At 33.6% G+C, this 19,964-nt stretch overlaps 1 protein-coding gene across 5 annotated transcripts in view; it reads left to right on the forward strand.

Annotated features, from left to right (window-relative positions):
• RICTOR (RPTOR independent companion of MTOR complex 2) overlaps window positions 1-19,964 on the forward strand; it is a 122,200-nt gene that overhangs the window by 43,765 nt on the left and 58,471 nt on the right. For all 5 annotated transcript variants that reach the window (XM_025867367.2, XM_073890965.1, XM_025867368.2 and 2 more), the window contains 3 exons: window positions 11,392-11,456; window positions 12,283-12,414; window positions 18,452-18,515. In XM_025867367.2, the coding sequence (XP_025723152.1) occupies window positions 11,392-11,456; window positions 12,283-12,414; window positions 18,452-18,515 (261 nt within the window). The remainder of the gene's footprint in view (window positions 1-11,391; window positions 11,457-12,282; window positions 12,415-18,451; window positions 18,516-19,964) is intronic.

Here is a 19,964-nt window from a genome sequence, read left to right on the forward strand (position 1 = left end):
TGTACTGTTTGGCCCTACCCCAGACCTACTGAATCAGAATCTACATTTTAATTAAGATTCTCAGGTGAATTTGTATGTACATTAAAGTTTGAGTGGCACTCTTTAATCCTTCCAAAATGTTTAATTTTTTGCTGTCTACTAATTAGACTATGGCTTGGAGTTTATTTTACTTCACAGAGATAAAAGGAGATGAGAATATAGTCACTATGTAACAAAATTGTTTTTTCAATATGGTGATGTACAATAAATATAAAATAGATTCGGGTTTTTTTTTCATAGTTGAAGCAAGTACATATGTGTTTATTTTTCTTTAGTGAAGTTTTGGAATAGTCTGCATGTATTTTCATATAACAGATGAGAAAATTATTTTATATGAGGGACAAGAAAGTGATATTTTTAAAACGACTTTGAAAAACATTGAATAGGTGCTTGAGAAAGAGTTTTCAAAAATATCCCTAGGTATGTTTCCATTTTTTTTTTTTTTTACAATTCTTTCTTTTTATTTTATTATGTTAAACACCATACATTACATCATTAGTTTTGGATGTAGTGTTCCATGATTCATTGTTGGCGTATAACACCCAGTGCTCCATTCAATACCCATCACCAGGCTAATCCATCCCCCCACCCCCCCCCCCCCCAGAACCCTCAGTTTGTTTCTCAGAGTCCATAGTCTCTCATGGTTCGTCTCCCCCTCCGATTTCCCTCCCTTCATTTTTCCCTTCCTACTATCTTCTTTTTTTTTTTGTTTAAGATATAATGTATTATTTGTTTCAGAGGTACAGGTCTGTGATTCAACAGTCTTACACAATTCACAGCGCTCACCATAGCACATACCCTCCCCAGTGTCTATCACCCAGCCGCCCCATCCCTCCCACCCCCTACCACTCCAGCAACCTCAGTTTGTTTCCTGAGATTAAGAATTCCTCATATCAGTGAGGTCATATGATACATGTCTTTCTCTGACTGACTTATTTTCAGTATGTTTCCATTTTTTAATTAATGTAATGAATGTCTTCAAATGCATGCTTCAGTGTGCTTGTCAGATAAGGTCAAGTCTTTGAGACCCAAAATTCTTTCAAAATTTTAAATTGTATATCCTCATTTCACTTCCTTCTATTAAATTTCCCAGTTTTATCTTACCATTCTTCACTCAAGTCTAGTAAGTCTTACCACTTGCCTAGATTTAGTCATTAAAAACAATTTAATATAGGTTTATGTCCTGTTTGAACTCATGGTTCCTGTCATAATCAGGTTGACATCTAGATATGTAGTTCCATATCTTTTGCCAGCTGGGATTCTGAAAGTTGGGGATGGATGTAAGGGTGGCAGTGATTTTTTTTTTTTTTTTTAATATCACCCTGGCATTAGTATGGATCCTAAAGCAATATTAAAAATCTAGAGCAGCACCTTCCGGTAGAAATATAATGTGAACCACAAATATAATTTTAAATTTTCTAGTACCACATTAAAGAAGGAAAAGGAGGCATGTGAAATTATTTTTAATAATACATTTTCTTTATACCAGTATATTGTAAGTTATTATCACTTGATGTAATTTATATAAAATATTAATGAAATATTTAACATTTTTATACTAAATCCTTGAAGTCAAGTGTGTATATTATGCTTATAGCACATCTCAATTCCGAGTAGCCACATTTATAGTGCTCATAGCAGCCCGTGGCTAGTAGATGCCAACCATAATGGACAGTATATACATATATAGAGAGAGACTTTTTGGAATAGGAGTAGTTTAAACATTTATTTCTAGGAATCTTTTGGACACTTCATTTTCCCTTCTGTCTTCTCCATTTATTTCTGTCTCCATCCCAGGTTCCCTTGGGTTAGGGTCATTTTCTTGTTTCTCTTTCTTTCTTTGAATTTTTCCCACGGTATTTCACTAAGTTGTTTTCTTCATTTGGTCTTTCCTTGATTTGTGTTCTCCCAGTCTCTTCTCCAGCTTCTTCCCTTCACTCTCTCCTTCTCTGTTTCTTTCCCCCTTCCTCTCCTCTCTCTTCACATATCTCTAACCCCTTCCCTTTCTCTCCTTCCCTCATTTCTCCTTCCTTCTCTGTTCCCTCTCTCCTTTTCTTCCCCCATTGTAGCCCTGTAGAGTACAGAATGATTTATTTCCTTAATAAAAGCCCTAGGCTTCGGGGCTTTTCGTATTCTTGTTTGTTTTTGTTTTGCTATATCCTCTCATTATAATTTTCACATTTCCCTCTGGCCCTTGTACCAGCTTATAGCAGCCCTTTTATTTGCTACTATAAATTATTTTTGGATTTAAAGACCAGAAAACCAGACTTACTGGCATTTGTCTACAATATGAGGAACTAAACCTTGAGTCAGGGTCTGAGGGGCTCTCTCATTAGTAAAAAGTCCGTGAACACTGGACTTGATAAAATCAGTTTGGATGCCTTGTTATAACAGTGGGAAAAGCATGAGCTTTAGACCACGTAGATGGAGACTTACAGTTCAGCTCTAACTAGCAAGGCAGTCTTGGGCAGATTTCTTTACTCAGGAAATTTTGATGCCTTTAGAGGCAAGGTCTCATTATAGTGCCTGGCATATAATATGTACTTCATAACATATAACATAGCGCCTTTCAACCTGGGGTTTGTTTTTGTTTGCTTAAGTATTTTTTGCCACTTTTCTGGTTTTTTGGCTGACTCTTAAGGACGTGAGTCTGCTAAATAGTTCGAATTGCAGATTAGTAAGCTATTACTGTAACAGGGTTTTTCAGCCTCAGTAATTCTGACATAATGGACCAGCTAATTATTTGTCTTAGGAGGCTGTCTTCTCCATTTGTGGTGTATTTAACAGCATCCCTGCTAGAACCCCTAGATGCCAGTAGCACACCTCCACCAGTTGTGATAAGCAAAAATGTCTCCAGACATTGCTTCCTGGGGGCAGAATTGCCCCTGGCTAAGAACCACTCCTGTAAATAAATGTCGGTAGATTTTATTATAAAATTTCTTCAGATACCTAGTGCAAAATAAATGCTCACCAAATTTAATCATAATATAATGTATCTTTGAATTCCATTTTGTTGGAGAGCTAGGTTCATAAACATTTACATAGCTGGTATTTCTATAAAATCTGTTAAGTTCATGTCCTTACAGAGTAAAATTAGAAATTCTCAGAAATTTCTATGAATATTTCTGTAGAATAAGAAATATTTATGGAATATATGTATCTCTATAGAATAAGAAAATAAGTAAAATAATTGATACCACTTAGACTAATTAGGAATTAGTTGGTCACCCTTCTCTGTGTTCCCATAACAGATTATGTGTGTCTACTAAATTTTATCCTTTTGTTGTTATTATTTGCCATGGGTTACTATATTAAACTGAGTTTCTTAAACACAAGAAATCTGTAGTATTTCTTTTTCTACTCTTATATTCCTTTTTACTCCAAAGCCTGGCATATAACAAGTGTTTAATTAAAGGCTTTATATTACGTTGAGAAGATTTTGTATTTTAAATACGAGTTTTTGTTGTACTACTCTTTGTTTTGTTATTTAATATAAGGCTGTTGTTAGGATTAACTTAATTTAGTAGATCAGTGGAGCTAAAATGTTGTATAGAGTAGACCTCATCTGCAGAATTAAAACTTCCTTTTAAAGTATGAAGAGAGGGTGCTAGTGATGTGATCCTATAACCATGTGAATGTCACACACCCATGCTTGCCTTCTGACATCATTTCACTAGATAAAGTAATGTGTATAGCAGACTGCTGATGAATGTAATCTTAGTATCCTATTTTTAAAACTGACAACATGCTTATATTCTAAACAACTGTTTTTTAAAGATGACAGTATTTCAGCTCTTTACATTCTAAAAGTTCTCTTTTCCTACAGTTAATCTCCTATATTCATATTGAAAGCTCCAAAGGAATCTTCATTTTGTTCTGTATTGAAAAAACTTCAAAACTAGTATAAGCTAAATATAAAAAATTAAAACGGTACCGCACAATTTATGGTAAAATGTGAAGGTCTTCTCTCACATAACTCTTCCCATCCTCCTCCCCACTGTGACCAAAGTACCATTCTCTAGAGGTAACCACTAGAAAGTATTTATCTTCCTTTGGTATGATTGTGTGTTTATTTAATTGAGTTGTGAGAATTAAATGAGCTAAACGGAAAGAGTACTGAGTTTATTTACCATTTATTACATATGCACAAAGGTTTTTTTTAAATGAGATCATGACATATATTGACTTATAGTTTGCACTTTTCTGCTTTCCAATATATCATAGAATCCTTTCCTTTTCTATAAATATAGATCTACTTTTTTATAGCTGCATGTATGTGTGTACATAGATATATGTGTGTAGATGTATCCACACTGATATTTGTGTATGTTTACAAATATACGCATAGTTGTACATATGCATATGTACATATACTATAATTTAGTCATTCCACCATTAAAAAATGTTTTTCCTACTTCTTTTTGCTATTTTAATTAATGTATAGTAACACTCTTGTGTACTTTCTTGTGCAGAATAGAATTTAGAAGTGTGATTTTTTTTTTTTAAGTATTTTATTTATTTGACAGAGAGAGAGAGGCAGCTAGAGAAGGAACACAAGCAGGGGGAGTGGGAGAGGGAGAAGCAGGCTCCCAGCTGAGCAGGGAGCCGGATGAGGGGCTCGATCCCAGGACCCTAGGATCATGACCTGAGCCGAAGGCAGACGCTTAGTGACTGAGCCACCCAGGTGCCCCTAGAGTGATTTCTTAGCCAAAAGCATTTGTACTTTTTATTTTAAAACCTGCTTCTGAAATGCGCTCTGAAAAGACCATGTTGTGGAATTCTTATCTGTGATAAGATTTTTTTTTTAAGTTTGGGTTATTCTATCTATTGGTTATTTGTGAGAACTATTCATTTAACCTTCAGAGCAGTATGAATAAAATGGGAATATCATTTAATTGTCCTGTTTTATTTATTTATTTATTTATTTTTTAAGATTTTATTTATTTATTTGACAGAGACACAGCGAGAGAGGGAACACAACCAGGGGGAGTGGGAGAGGGAGAAGCAGGCTTCCTGCAGAAGCTGGGAGCCCGATGCAGGGCTTGATCCCAGGACCCTGGGATCATGACCTGAGCCAAAGGCAGACGCTTAACGACTGAGCCACCCAGGCGCCCCTAATTGTCCTGTTCTAATTGATCATCATATTTTTTAAAAATTAATAATTTTAATAAGCATCTCAGACATTTTATTACCTAGAGGTAGTTTAGACTTCTATTTTACCTTTGTAAGAATATAATGTTGATTGCCCCTTTTAAATATTTTAGTTTTTATAAGGAAGTCTTATAAGAAACAAATACAGCAAACTTAATTCAACTGAAGTAAAAAGAAGTTAATTTGCTCTCACAATGAGGGAAACCAAATGTGGGGTCCAAATTTCAGGTAAAACAACCCAAGGGTTGAAAAAAGTTAATTGTATTCTGTCTCTCCATTTCTTAGCTTTATTTTTTAAGTTAGCTTTATTCTGAAATACTTTCCATTTGGCTAAGATACATCATCCTTTTAGCTTTTAATCATAAAAGGAGAGGGTAGCTCTCTCTTACCATCCTCTACATGAACTGTCATTTTGGTCACATTCAGCTACGTATTGTGACTGATAGTCATAAAAACACATGGGATGGGAGCAACGGAAACCCAATGAAAAATGTGATATCTAATAATTTTGCATATTAAGTGACTGTTAGGTTGCTAATTCTTACATTTTGAAAGGTCTTTAATGATTTCCAAACATAATCCATGATGTTATTATATAACATACCTATGTGATAGGGCAGGCAGTGTTACATTTTAATAACTTAAAAGCATTAATTAACCACCACTGAAAGTGTAGTCCTAACATCTGTTACTATCCCTGGAAAATAGACACTGATTGGGACAAATATGCTATGTTTTGTCAAAAATTGGTTGTGATCTTCCAGTTTCTGAGTGGGCATTTTTTTCAGAAATGTTTCTTGCAGTTGAAACATTTATCTTGCATTGTTTTTTCTTTTTGCAAAATGGAGGATGAAGATTTTTTATACATACATATAGATTTAAAATAAAATATAAGTTTCCTAAGCTTTGAGACAAAAGAGGAAAATGATATTCCTTTCAAAATACTTTTCAAAATGTGATTTTTGGAGATCATAATAACTTTGAGATTTTTTTTTTTTTTTTAGCTTTTCATCAAAACTGCTAACTCTAACAAATGTTAAATGGTGGACAGTCATATATTTTGTGTCTAGGAAGGTGGGTAATGTGGAAACTGTTTCCCTGAATCTACAGTTTTCTACAAGGACCTGGCATATGTGAAAAATATAGGACAAAAAAATGAGAACCAAGTACACATTTAGGAGAGAAACCAACCCTTGGCAGAACAAGACTTCATATACTTTATTTCTGGGATTTCAAAGCATTTCGTTTTATTAACATCCATTGCTACTGTAGCAAAAAATGGAAATACTGCCTTTTTTAGAAATTGAGTTGATATGTAAATCATTGTTTCAAGAAGTAACATTTTTCCCATTTTAAAAACAAAATATATATTTTTAAAGATTTTATTTACTTAGAGAAAGTGAGCATGCAGGCAAGTGTGAGTCAGGGGAGGGGCAGAGGGAGAAGGAGAGAGAGAATCTCAAGCAGACTCGACGCTGAGTGTGGAGCCCGATGAGGGGCTCCGTCCCACCACCCAGAGATCACTGCTTGAGCGGAAATTAAGAGTTGGTCACTTAAATGACTGAGCCACCCAGGCATGCCAAAACACGATATTTTATATGTTGATATAAACAAATTCTAAGCTTCATTTTTCTATTAAATTTGAGTTGGCGTGTGTCCAAGGTATAAGTGATCATGATACATGATAAGCAGCTTTTTTCTTTTGGTTGTACTGTTGACAGTGCTAGTAATCTTAAATACCTGGAAATCTCAAATACTAAATTATGTTTAATAGTGTCAATTGTTTTTATGTATGTTTTCATCTTTTGAAATGGGCAGTTTTTGTTATGTGTGTTTCTAGTTAACTGTTTCGGAAAAAATAATTTCACTTACTCATATATAACCAGAGTGCAGTTGAATCATACCACTTTTGAGGTTGGAGAAATGAAATAAAGATAGTAATGTTCAGTTATTTATTTTTTATATCCAATTTCCCCTCTCCCTTTGCCCCTTTGTAAATAATTTTAATACAGAATTATAATATTTTTCACAGTGGACTCGACTCAGACTTGGTCTGATTTCTGGCTTTAACACTTACTAGCTTTTGGCATTGGGAAGTCGTATTATCTACTATCTCTAAGACTCATTTGTCTTCATTTACAAAAATACTGTTTTCTAGGATTAACAAGACTAATAGTGAATAAATGTTACTTCTGTTCCTATTCATGAATTTTAAATATGGATAACCATCCCCAGGTTATGTAATACATACTCATTATAAACATTTCCAAAATACAGAAGAGCACAGAGAGGAAAATAAATCACCTGTGATTGCACTTTCATTTTTGGTGTTAAAATTTTGATGTATAGATTTTTTAAAAATGTATCTTAAAAAAAAATATATATATATATATCTTGTAGAATTTTTTCCTTCTCTTACCAACACACTATGTTTTTTCAGTTTATAATCCCACTGACAATATGTTGTCTTATTTGGTATAATCATGTTAAAAAGCAATTTCTTTCCACTTTGGTAAGCTTTATTTCAAATGGTATTTTTCAGTGTATTTGGTTCAGATTTTAGGAAACAGGAAATATGTTTATTTATCAGTTTTGTTTCTTCATTCAATTCTTAGTACATTTTCTTGGCCTCAGTAACCTTTCCCTAATTTGTTTAGGCCTTTCACATTATAAGTGCCTACTTGTTGTAGGCCCTACTTTGCTATGTGAGTGTGTAATGTTAAGGGCTGAATTGTGTCCCCCCAATTCATTTGTTGGAGTCTTCACCTGCGGTACCTCGGAATGTGTGTGTATTTTGGAGATATGGCCCTTTTAAAGAGGCAGTTAAGGTAAAATTGGGTCATTTGGGTGATCCCTAATCCAATGTGACTGGTTTCCTGATAAGAAAAGGAGATTAGTACACAGATATACACAGAGGAACAACCATATAAAGACTTGAGAGAACCCAGGAGACCTCAGAACAAAGAACCTCTGTCAAGCTACATTGATCTTCTAGCTTCCAGAATCATGAGAAAATAAATTTGTGTTTGAGCTACCTGGTCTGTGGTACGTTTTACAGCAGCCCCAGCAAACTAATATAGGACCATAACCTTTGCTTATAATTTTGCGAATATTTTTGACTACTATGTTATTAAACTTTTAATTTTAGATATGGAGTTGGTTTTTAGAGATATATAAACTTTCCTCTTTTGTCTCAAATTTAGGAAATCTTACATTTTATTTTAAATCTATATGTATGTCTAAAAAATCCTCATCCTCCATTTTTAAGTACTTATATTATGCAACAAAATGCAAAAGAAATAACAAAAAATTTTCATACCATTTGAAAGTTTAGTCTAAAGCTTCTTTGTTTATCATATTTCAGAATTTTGAGGATTTTAGAGGAATACCAGTATAACAATTTTGAATAAAGTCCTGTGAACAAAAGCTTTTTAGCTTGTTTTGCTTATTTACACAGCATTTTCTTACCACACAAAGTGATCATTTGTATAGTCTCCTTTTCTGCTGTGAATTATTGCAGTATCTGAGAGCTACTCTATTCCAATCCCCTTACCTATTCTATTTGGAACATTTCTTTTTTCTTTTGCTTCTAAAGAAGAAACTGGATAGGGCATTTTATAAGGAGCCTACCAGTAGGATAGGATTATCTTTTTTTCCTGCAGTATTGTACTCTTTGAAATATATTCTTGGGTCCATTCTTTTCACAGACAGATGTAATAGCCACTTTGGTTGGTTTATTCTGTCTGGTTAACATTTTCATAACTTCATACTGAGGAATAATAGCACTGAGAATCCCTTCTGATTCTTCAGTGTTAATTAAATGATCAGTCTTCTCTTTCATCCATATCAGTTAAGCCCATTAAATAACTTGAGAAACTTATATAACTTTTGGGTAAAAACTTTTCCCTCCGGGTGGGAGAGAAGTAGCTAGCATTAGATCAGTGTTCTTAATGAAAACAAGGAAAGCCTGTTTGAAGGTAGCAGGAAACTGCTCAGTGGACAAGAAATGTCAGAGCCAAAGCTTCGGAGAAGGAAGAATCTTGTGAAGGTGAACTTAACTTCTCCAACAACTTTTGCCAAGGGATACTGGCTAGTGTAGAGTGTGGGCAGAAAACTAGGGACTCAGACTTTAGGCCCAGGAGTACTGTTACTGAAAGACAGAAAAAACAGCACAGACCTTTTGGTGGAGACCTAGGGGAAATCTAGTATAAGAAGATTCTTGGCTCCCCACGTTTGTTGAATTCCTGAGACTATATCTGAGATGGTTAACTTAAAAATCTAAACAAAAAATATTTGAAAATAAAGGTGGAGCTTGTAGTGTTTTTTAAGACAAAAATTAGATCTGTCATCCTCTGGGACTAATCCCCTCAACAACAAACAAGCTTTCAGTTGAAACATGGGGAACAAGGAGGAAAAGGAAAAACTGGAGGTAGACTGAGTCTTATCAGAGCAGCAATTTATCTGTACTTAGTATTGTCCAGTGACCTAACAAAGAGAAGGATAAATCCTCTGTGGAGAAAGATAGTATCAGGAATCTCTGCAAGTTTTTATATAGAGAGATTACAGGATCCACCAAAAGGCAGGACTACATGACTAGAACAAAAAGAAAAACATAGTAGAAACAGATCCAGAGATGGTCTACATCATTCACATTCATTTAGATAATAAGCACTTTAAATATTTAAAGTATGATTTGTATGTCAAGAAAATAGAGGAACTTTGGAGAGAATAGGTGAAAAAAGAAGATTTTTTATTATTGGATATGTGTAAAGTGAAATAAAAATTCAAGACGGGAAAAAACAATGTCTAAAACAAAAAAGTCACTAGGTAGAAGATAGCTGTACTGGAAGACGAATAGAAAATATCCAGCCAGAGGTAAAAGAGAATGGAGAAAATACAAAAGAGGTTGTAGAGACTTGCAGTATACACAAAAGGATCTGATATTTGAATTACCAGAAAGAAGAGAGGAAATTGGGCAGAAGTAATTTTGAAGAGAGAATGTACAGAATTTTCTAAAACTAGTATATCAACCCAGAGATTCGGGAATTTCTGTTTTTCCTAAGCAGGATAGATAAAACCACACCTGGGGGTGCCTGGGTGGCTCAGTTGGTTAAGCGGCTGCCTTCGGCTCAGGTCATGATCCTGGAGTCCCTGGATCGAGTCCCGCGTCGGGCTCCCTGCTCGGCGGGGAGTCTGCTTCTCCCTCTGACCCTCCCCCCCTCATGTGCTCTCTCTCCTCTCTCTCATTCTCGCTCTCTCAAATGAATAAATAAATAAAATCTTTAAAAAAAAAAAAAAAAAACCACACCTGAATGGTAAGATTGCTGAAAACCAAAGATAAAGAAAAAAAAATCTTGAAAGGAGTCTGAGAAAAAGGATCTGACCTTCAAAGGAGTCAATAGTAAGACTGATATCAGATTTTTCAATAGAGACAATGGAAACCATGTTGAAGCTTTAGCAGCTAACCTAAAAATCTATAAATCCAGCAAGATATCCTTCAAAAACAGAAGTGAAAAAAAAAATTTCCAGGCAAACAAAAGTCAGAAGAATCTGTTACCAGCAACCTTGGCTAAAAATTAAATAAATGAAAACACCAATAAAACAAATCAGCAACAAACTGAGGATTCTTTAGACAGAAGGAAGAATATCCCATTAAGGTACCACTGATGTGAAGAATAATGGAAAAGGTGAATTTGTGGGTAAATATAAATTGATACTGACTAAATATTAACTGAAAATAAAAATAACAGTATTACGTTTTATGGGACTTGAAAGAGAAAAAACAGTAAAGTGAAAGGTGAGGCAAGTAAATGAGGTTTAAGTGTCAAGAGTCTAGCATTGTTGAGGACATGGTAATAGTCTCTTTAGACTGATTAATTAATAACGTATGTTGTAATTTCAATGGTAACCATTAAAAAGTAGTTTTAAAATAGTAAACTTACTGAGGGGGGAAAATGGAATAATAGAAAGTAATTGGTTGATTCAAATGAAAGCAAAAAGGGTTAAAGAAATCTAAAACTGGCAGGTCAAATGAAAAAAAAAATAAGGTGATAGAAATAAATATGCATATTTGAACAGTAGATATATTTTCTGGAATTTTATTAAAGAAAAATACCTTAGTTTTCAGTCTAAAAAAGTAATGTAAATATAAATAGACAAAAATACATAACACGTTTTCATATACTTTTGTTTTTCTGACAGCTTCTTTGTGATATTGGCCATAGTGAAGAAAAATTGGGTTTTAACTATGAGGATATCATAATTTGGTAAGTATAGTTTAGTTCCCTCCCTCACCCCTCTGGGTTTTAGTAATTTCAGTTCTAGTAATTTTAAACTTAAAAGGATAGTATAGCACATTATATTTGATTTTGTAGAAACAGTTGTTTGAACATTAGAAAAATTCAAGATGTCCAATATTTTTGGTTATCCTGTTGTTCTTACTGATGCTTTGTAATTATCAAATATAAAGAATCAAAGCTAATGATGGGAAATACTTGGATTTCTATAATTTAAACTTCTAAATTAAACATGAAATTCACAGAACAAAAGTTCTTAAATTTTCCTAAGAAAAGAAGAAGAACCTGTATGATTATCTCTAGGCCTCACTTTAAGACAAAGTGTGCTTATGGCAAACTTTATTTTCTCAAGTCCACCAACAGAGACATGTTATAATTTCATACCCATCTTTTGGGTGTGCTTGGGAATTAAAATTTATATAGTGTGTGCCTACTGTCACAAAATATTGATTTAAACCAGTGATTCATTGAGGAGTGGAAGCAGGTAGGCAGAGGAGAATAGATTGTAGAGGCATATGTGATACACCTTGACAAAGGCATATTTAATTTCCCATTGTTTATATAAAATAAAGTACAGAAGGTAGAATAAAATAACATTTTCTTGATTAGTAAGAATGTGCTAAGGCAGCACAGATTAAAAAATAACAATATTAGTGAAGTTCCATGGCTGTTATAGTGAATGATTTTTATATATAAAATCACTAGTAGTTTTGCTTATTGCAACTGGAGAATTTGGTACCATAATTTTATGTGTATTTGAAACTCATGTAGCAAAACTTTTTTTGTTTTTATGCAGTTTGCGGTTAGCTTTATTGAATGAAGCAAAAGAAGTGCGGGCAGCAGGGCTGCGAGCCCTTCGATATCTCATCCAAGACTCCAGTATTCTGCAGAAGGTGCTAAAATTGAAAGTGGACTATTTAATAGCAAGGTGATTTTCCTAGAGCTGTCTCTGTTTTTAAAATAATGTTTTAAGTTTTAACATACCTATTGTGAAGTGTACATATTTTTAGTGTAAAGCCTGATAATTTTTAGAGATATATACAACCAAGTGCCCCATTATCCTGAATAAGAGTATTTTCCACATCCCAGTCAAGTTCCCCTGTGTCTCCAACCAGTAGTAAACATTATTCTGCCTTTTCTCATTATAAACCAGTTTTTCCTGTTCTTGAGCATCGTATATTGGAAAAATACATGGCTATTCTTTTCTTTCCTCAGTGTTATTTGTCAGAGGTGTATCCGTGTTGGTTTTTTCTTTTAAGGCTGTGTAGTATTTCATGTTATGAATAGACTATAATTTATTCCATTCTGTTGGTGATTTTCTGGTTTGTTTTCAGTTTTTGGCTATTTTGGATAAAGCTGCCCTGAATATTCTTGTAGGTAGACATATGTACTCATTTTTCTTAGGTATATATGTAGGAGTGGAACTGCTGGGTCATAGGTTTATGTCTATTTAGCTTTACTACATACTACCAGTTTTCCATAGTGATTGTACCGATTAATATTCCTACCAACAATGTTTGAGAGTTCCAGTCTCTCTACATTCTCATCAACACTTGCTTTTAGTTTTTAATTGTAGACTTTCTGCTGTAGTGTTCATTGTGAGTTTCATTGTGGTTTTAATTTGCATTTCCCTAATGAGTAGTGATGTTAAGCACCTTTCATTTGTTTGTTGGTTACTTGAATATCCTCCTTGTCTTTTGCTCATTTGTAAATTGGATTATCTGTCTCATATAGGAGTTCTTAATGTTCCAGCTATGATTCCTTTCAGGTATATGTCTTGACAATATCTTCTCCAAGTCAGTCTGTTTTGCTTTTTCTCTTTTCCTAATTAATAAAATCCAATTTAGTAGTTAATGCTCTTGGACTCTTTGGAAGATACTATTCTTTCTGTGTTTTCTTCTAAAAGGTTTTATTCCTCTATATATGTTTAATTAGGTGTTAGGTCATGATAATTTTTATTTTTATGGATATACAGTGCATTTTAGCAGGATTTATTGAAAAGATTATCCTCTGTGTCTAGATTACTGACACTTCTGTTGTAAACCAGATAACTGATAAGTATGGATCTGTTTTTGTGTTCCCTATTATTTTTAGTTTATTTGTCTATTCTTGCCCGTTTCTCACTGTTTTAATGACTGCAGCTTGATAGTAAATGTTAATATCTGTTGGTATAAGTCTTCCAATTTTTCTTCCTTAAGACTGTTGGCTATTTTATGTTCTGCATTTTCATATGAATTTTAGAATCAACTTGTCCATTTCCTTAAAACATTCTGGGATTTTAGTAGTAATTGCATTGAAGTTCTAGATTAATTTGGGGTGAATTGATATCTTAATAACATTGACTATTCTAAGCCTTTATTTATTTGGAACTTTAATTTCCACAGTATTTTGTAGTTTTCTGTGCAGAGGTCTTGCACATACTTGCTATGTTCATTCTATTTTTTATGAGAGTATTAATGTAAGTTAAATTTTTTCTTTTTCATATATTTTGCTGTTAGTATATAGAAAAAGAATTGTGGGTTTTTATTTTTGATTTTGGGTTTGGATACTAAACTCTTATCTGGTGATCTTGCTAGATTCACTTTTCAATTCTAATTGTATAAAAATTATTTTAGAGTTCTGTGTACATAGCATTAATTGCAAATGATGACTGTTTTATTTCTTCCTTTCCAATCCTTGTATCTTTCTTTTTCTTGCCATATTGCACTGGTTAGAATATTACACTGACTAGAAATAGTGATAGTGGACAACTTTGTTTTGCTCTTGAACTCGGGTTAAAAGTGTTCAGTACTTTGCCGTTATTTATGATACTTGCTGTAGGCTTTTTGTGGATTTATGTTCCTTGTTTGCATTCCTAAAGTAAACATTACATGTTAACTGTGTGTTTTGTCCTTTTTAAATATTAACTGAATTTGGTTTGTTAATATTTTGTTGAAGATTTTTGTAGCTAAGTTGTATTGGCCTATATTTTTCCATTCTTTTAATGTCCTTGTTTAGTTGTGGTATCAGGATTTTTTTTTTTTTTTTTGCTTTGTAAAACAACTAGGGAAATATTGCCCTATTTTTATATTTTCTGGAAGAATTTATGTAAGATGGGTATTGCTTTTTTTCCTACATGATTAGTAGAATTCACCAGTGAATCTGAGCATAGGGTTTTCTTTTTTAGTAAGTTTTTTTGTTTTTTAAGATTTTATTTGTTTATTTGTCAGAGAGAGAGAGAGCACAAGCAGGGGGAACAGCAGGCAGAGGGACAGGCTCCCCACTGAGCAAGGAGCCTGATGCGGAACTCCATCCCAGGATCCTGGGATCATGACCTGGGCCGAAGGCAGATGCTTAACCTACTGAGCCACCCAGCCATCCCTTTTTAAGGAAGTTTTAAGATTATGGATTCCATTTCTTCAGCGGATATAGTACTATTCAGGTTTTCTCCTTTTCTTAGTCATTATATATTTTGAAGCTTTGTTACTATGTTCATATTTAGAATTGTTAAACCTTCACGTTGGGCTAATCTTTTTATAGTTATGAAATGTCCCTTTTTATTCCTAGTAATACTTCTCTTGAGTATGCATATTATCTTAATATGGCTATACTCACTTTGATTTAGGGCTTGCAGGATAGATCTTTTACCATCCTTTTACTTTCTGTTGTTTTTATCCTTACATTTAAGTTTCTGGCCTAAAAACATCATATAGGTTTTTTGTTTGTTTTTAAATCTAGTTTGACTGTCTTTGTCCTCTAATTGGAATATTTAGACTGTCTAGTGGATTTTTATATGCATGGTCTGTGGGCTTTATGCAGTGTAATGATTTGTATGTTTATGAGTCTGTTCATCTTGTGGTTAATTTTCTCATATATTTGAGTTTGTATTTTGAGATTTGTCATATCTGTTCTTTGTTCTTATGTATCTCCTGTTTCTTTTGGAATAGTCAAGAATTTATTTTCCTCTTCTATTAATATCTTGGTTATAAAGTCTTTTCTTCTTTTAGTAGTTGCCCTAGAGATTACAACTCATATCCTTGATATTAAGGTTTTTTTTATTACAACCAGAACAATCGAGGAAAACTCTTATAGTTTACATCATTTCCCCTCTGTTTTTTGTATTACTGCTATAGTTTTTATTTCTACATGTATTTGTAGCCCTACAAGATAGTTTTGTTATTGTTTTAAAATGGAACTATTGTTATATATTTTTAAAGATTTATTTATTTGAGAGAGAGAGAGCATGGGGGGAGGGGCAGAGGGAGAGAATCTTAAGCAGGCACCCTGCTGAGTGTGGAGCCCAGTGCAGGGCTCCATCTTAAAACCCATGAGATCGTGACCTGAGCCGAAACCAAGAGTCAGACACTTAACCTGCTGAGCTACCCAGGTACCCCTAAACTGGAACTGTTGATATTTACATTATTTACCCATTCCAATATCCTTCCTTCTTGCATTTGTACATTTTTATTCATCTTGCATCACTTTCTGTTTAATTTCCTTTACTGTTTCTTTTAGTGCTGGTCTACTCGAGATGAATTCTATCATCTTTTTTTTTTTTTTTTTGTCTGTAAATGCTTCTATTTTGCCTTCATATTTGAAGGCTGTTTTTAAGACTATTTCCTATTTTTTAATGCTTTAAATAGGTTATTGTCTTCTGGACTTTTTTTTTTTTAACCTGGTAAACAGTAAGTAGTCTCTTCTTATTGCTTCTTTGAAGTGATGTATCTTTTTCTTTTCTGGCTACTTTAAAGTTTTTCTTCTGTTGTATTCATTCATTCTTCTCTCATACCCTCTCATACTCCAGCTGTATAGTGTAGAATCTGTTCACTGTTCCACATGTCTCTGATGTTCTTACTGTATTTTCAGTTTTTGTTGTTAATCTTTGTGCTTTAATGTGTTTACTTTCTACTCACCTGTATTTTTCCTCCATCCTGCTATTAAATCATTCTCTTCAATTTTTAATTTCAGTTACTGTATTTCTATGATTTGTTTTACTCTTATTTAAAGATTCTAGGTCGCTGCTTTATTTCTCCATGTTTCCTTCTATTTACTTGATCATATTTATCACAGTGATTTATAGCCTTCTTATGACAACACCAACATGTGAATCACTTGTGCTCTATTTCTATTGTCTTTTTCTTTTCTTGGTTTTTAGGTACTTGACCCTTTGTTTATTTTAAAGCATACCTCATATTATTACATGATTGGATGTGAATATTGCGTATTCAAAATCTTTGGCTCTGGATCATGCTGTTTTCCTCTTAAGAGAGTTAAGGTTTATTTATTCTAGAATGTTGGCTTATCACATTGATTTTGTTAAAAAGTTTAGTTTTAGCTTTCCCTTTGATCTACGGAGTGGCTCTGGGATCTCAAATGACAGTTGTAGGTGTTTAGCAGAACCTCTTCACCTTGACCAGCCTTGAGCTATAATATCTATCTAGAGTGGTATGTACCTGCTCAAATTTCTGCTTACTTCCTTAGCTTCTTGGCATTAGCTTTTTGTTTGGTTCCTTGGATTTTTACTTTGTTTTGCACAACATAGAGATTGGCAAGTGCCTTGGAGAAGAGATTGCATGAAGATTTGCATTCACTTTCCCATGTTTCCTTTTCTCTGGAATTTTTTTCCCTCAAGTCACAGCCACATTGGCTGCACTAAAGTTCAACCTGTCTCTCCAGTCTAGAAAGACTTTTGCTTCTGCTGGGACTCTGTTCCCCTAAAACTGTTGACACGTGCCCCTAGGGACAAAGCCTGGTTGGATGTGGAGCTTGTGCATCTCTTCCCAGGGATTATTATCCATTGCCCTTTTAACAGTTTTTAAAAAGTATTTTGTGGGGCGCCTGGGTGGCTCAGTCGTTAAGCGTCTGCCTTCAGCTCAGGTCATGATCCCAGGGTCCTGGGATTGAGCCCTGAGTCAGGCTCCCTGCTCAGTGGGAAGCCTGCTTCTCCTTCTCCCACTCCCCCTGCTTGTGTTCCCTCTCTCGTTGGGTCTCTCTGTCAAATAAATAAAATTTTAAAAAAATAAAAATTAAAAAAAAAGTATTTTGCTTACCCTTTACAGTTGTTTTTGGCTAGAGGGGTGGTCTGATCCAGCCTCTCTGGTGTGGCCACAAATTGAATTGTTTATTTCTTAATAAAATTGTTTTAGATTTAATTGTATTCAGATAGAAGAAATGCTTTTTGAGTAGCAAACTATATGTATTGATTAGTATGGTGAACTACCTAAACATAAGTAAAAATTAATTATTTGGCTACATAAACCAAAGACTCTTAAGAAATTGAGTAATTTAATAAGTTTTACAGAAAAATGTCAATTAAGTGATATCTGAGCATTAATTTTTGAAGTGCATTTAGATATTAAATTATATTTCATAAAATAGAATTATTGTGGCTAGTATATAAGACTTTTAACATAGTCGTAATATATAAAATGTAGGCCCTGATTAAAATCACTTTTTTTAAGTAGGCTCCACGCTCAGTGTGAAGCCCAACACGGGGCTTGAATTCACAACCCTGAGATCAAGACCTGAGCTGAGATCAAGAGCCAGTTGCTCAACCGACAGAGACACCCATATGCCTCTAAAAATCACATCTAAACTAAAATATAAGCTGGAAATGTTTTTCTTCACAATTTTTATAAAATTGCAAATTTTTATCAAAGATAGGTGAATTCTTTTTTCAGTAGATTTCTGATACTTGGCTTTATAAATATGTTTATTATTTCTCTATTGATGTATATAATTCTGTAAATTACTATATTCTTTTCTGGGGTTTTAAATGAAATAGTTTTGAAATGCTTTATTATAGCAAATATTTATCAGAACTGGATGTAAATTAACTAAATAAATGTCTGCTGGTGTTAAAATCATGTTAAAATTTTAAAATACCATATTAACATTATGAAGATAGGTCTGATCTGGTGGTATTATACAAAGAAATTGTTTAATAAGATTTTTATCAATAACTTAATATTTTGTGTATTATTTAGGTGCATTGACATACAGCAGAGCAACGAGGTAGAGAGGACACAAGCACTTCGATTAGTCAGAAAGGTACGATCTATGTCTGAGAGAGAAGGTAGATTTTTGGTTTTTATGTTAAGTATTTTACATTTTTAGATTTAGACTGTTTTGTGAAATCTTTATATTAAAATTTAAAGGCTAAATTTTCATTAAACATATTTGTTTGATAAAATTATATGAGCTAAATAGGTCTGTTAAGCTTAGAGGTGAGCATAAATGTGTAATTATTCTATGTGACTGTGTACAGCTAGGACAATATTTTTTAATAAAATATTCACTGTAAAGAATCCAGTAGTTTCTCCCCATCCTTCACCCCCACCTCTTATCCAGAGTTTTGGTTACCGTGGTTTTCCTTCTGCCATATGGTTAGAAGATATGTAATGTTATGTCACAATACCTACATCATCACCTCACTCATCTCATCACATAGGCATTTTATCATCTCACCTCACCACAAGAAGGGTGAGTACAGTACAGTAAGCTATTTTGAGAGAGAGAGAGACCCCATTCATATACATTTTATTATAGTATAATTGTTCTGTTTTATTATTAATCTCTTGCTGTGCCTAATTTATGAATTAAACTCTATCATAGATACATATGTACAGTAAAAAATAGTATACTTGACCTTTGAACTTCATGGGTCTACTTATATAGATTTTTTTCAGTAAACAGAGTACAGAACTGTAAATGTATTATCTCTTATGATTTTCTTAACATTTTCTTTAGCTTCCTTTATTGTAAGAACATAGTATATAAAACATATACAAAATACATGTTAATTGACTTTATGTTACTGGTAAGGCTTTCAGGACTTTTAGTTTATATATAGAGTTCAGTACTGTCTGTGGTTTCAGTATCCACTGGGGGTCTTGGAACATATCCCCCATGGATAAGGGAGTGGGGAAGAACTACTGTATTTCTTCCCTTAGTAACCATGTAAATGAAATTACTGCTTTTGATATATTATTGGAGAAAAAGGATTACTTGTTCCCCACTCTACTTTTCTCTTATTTGCATGCTTGGAGTTAATGCCATTAAATGGACGTGGCAAAGAGTTACAAGCTGGTTGTTTTGAAGACAAATTTAGATATAGTCCATAGGCAGTTTCGATAAGCAGTTCAGACCGTTGTACAGGATAGGTCAGAATCTAAATTCTGCAACAAAGGGTGTTAGGGATAACCCATTAATGCTTCTAATGATAGGTTTTCAAGGAATTTTTTGTTGTTATTTAATGTGATACCCTAATGGCAAAACAATTAACTAAGAGTTAACTTGGTTAGGACACAGTTATGTAAGAATTTTTTCATGTTTCATCCTAAACATTTATGAGACGTATGCAGTATATAGTTGTTTTAATGTAAAAACATCTAAAATTAAAGTATTTAAAAAAAAATTTTTAACCCTTCTCCTCTTTACCCACCTTTGAATTCAGTGCATACTTCAGAATGGCAGAGTGTTGAATTTGTACATTAACTA

This window comes from Callorhinus ursinus, unplaced genomic scaffold (assembly GCF_003265705.2).
Source record: "Callorhinus ursinus isolate GAN/ISIS: 27379988/994484 unplaced genomic scaffold, GSC_fseal_2.0 scaffold3, whole genome shotgun sequence".
NCBI lineage: Eukaryota > Metazoa > Chordata > Mammalia > Carnivora > Otariidae > Callorhinus > Callorhinus ursinus.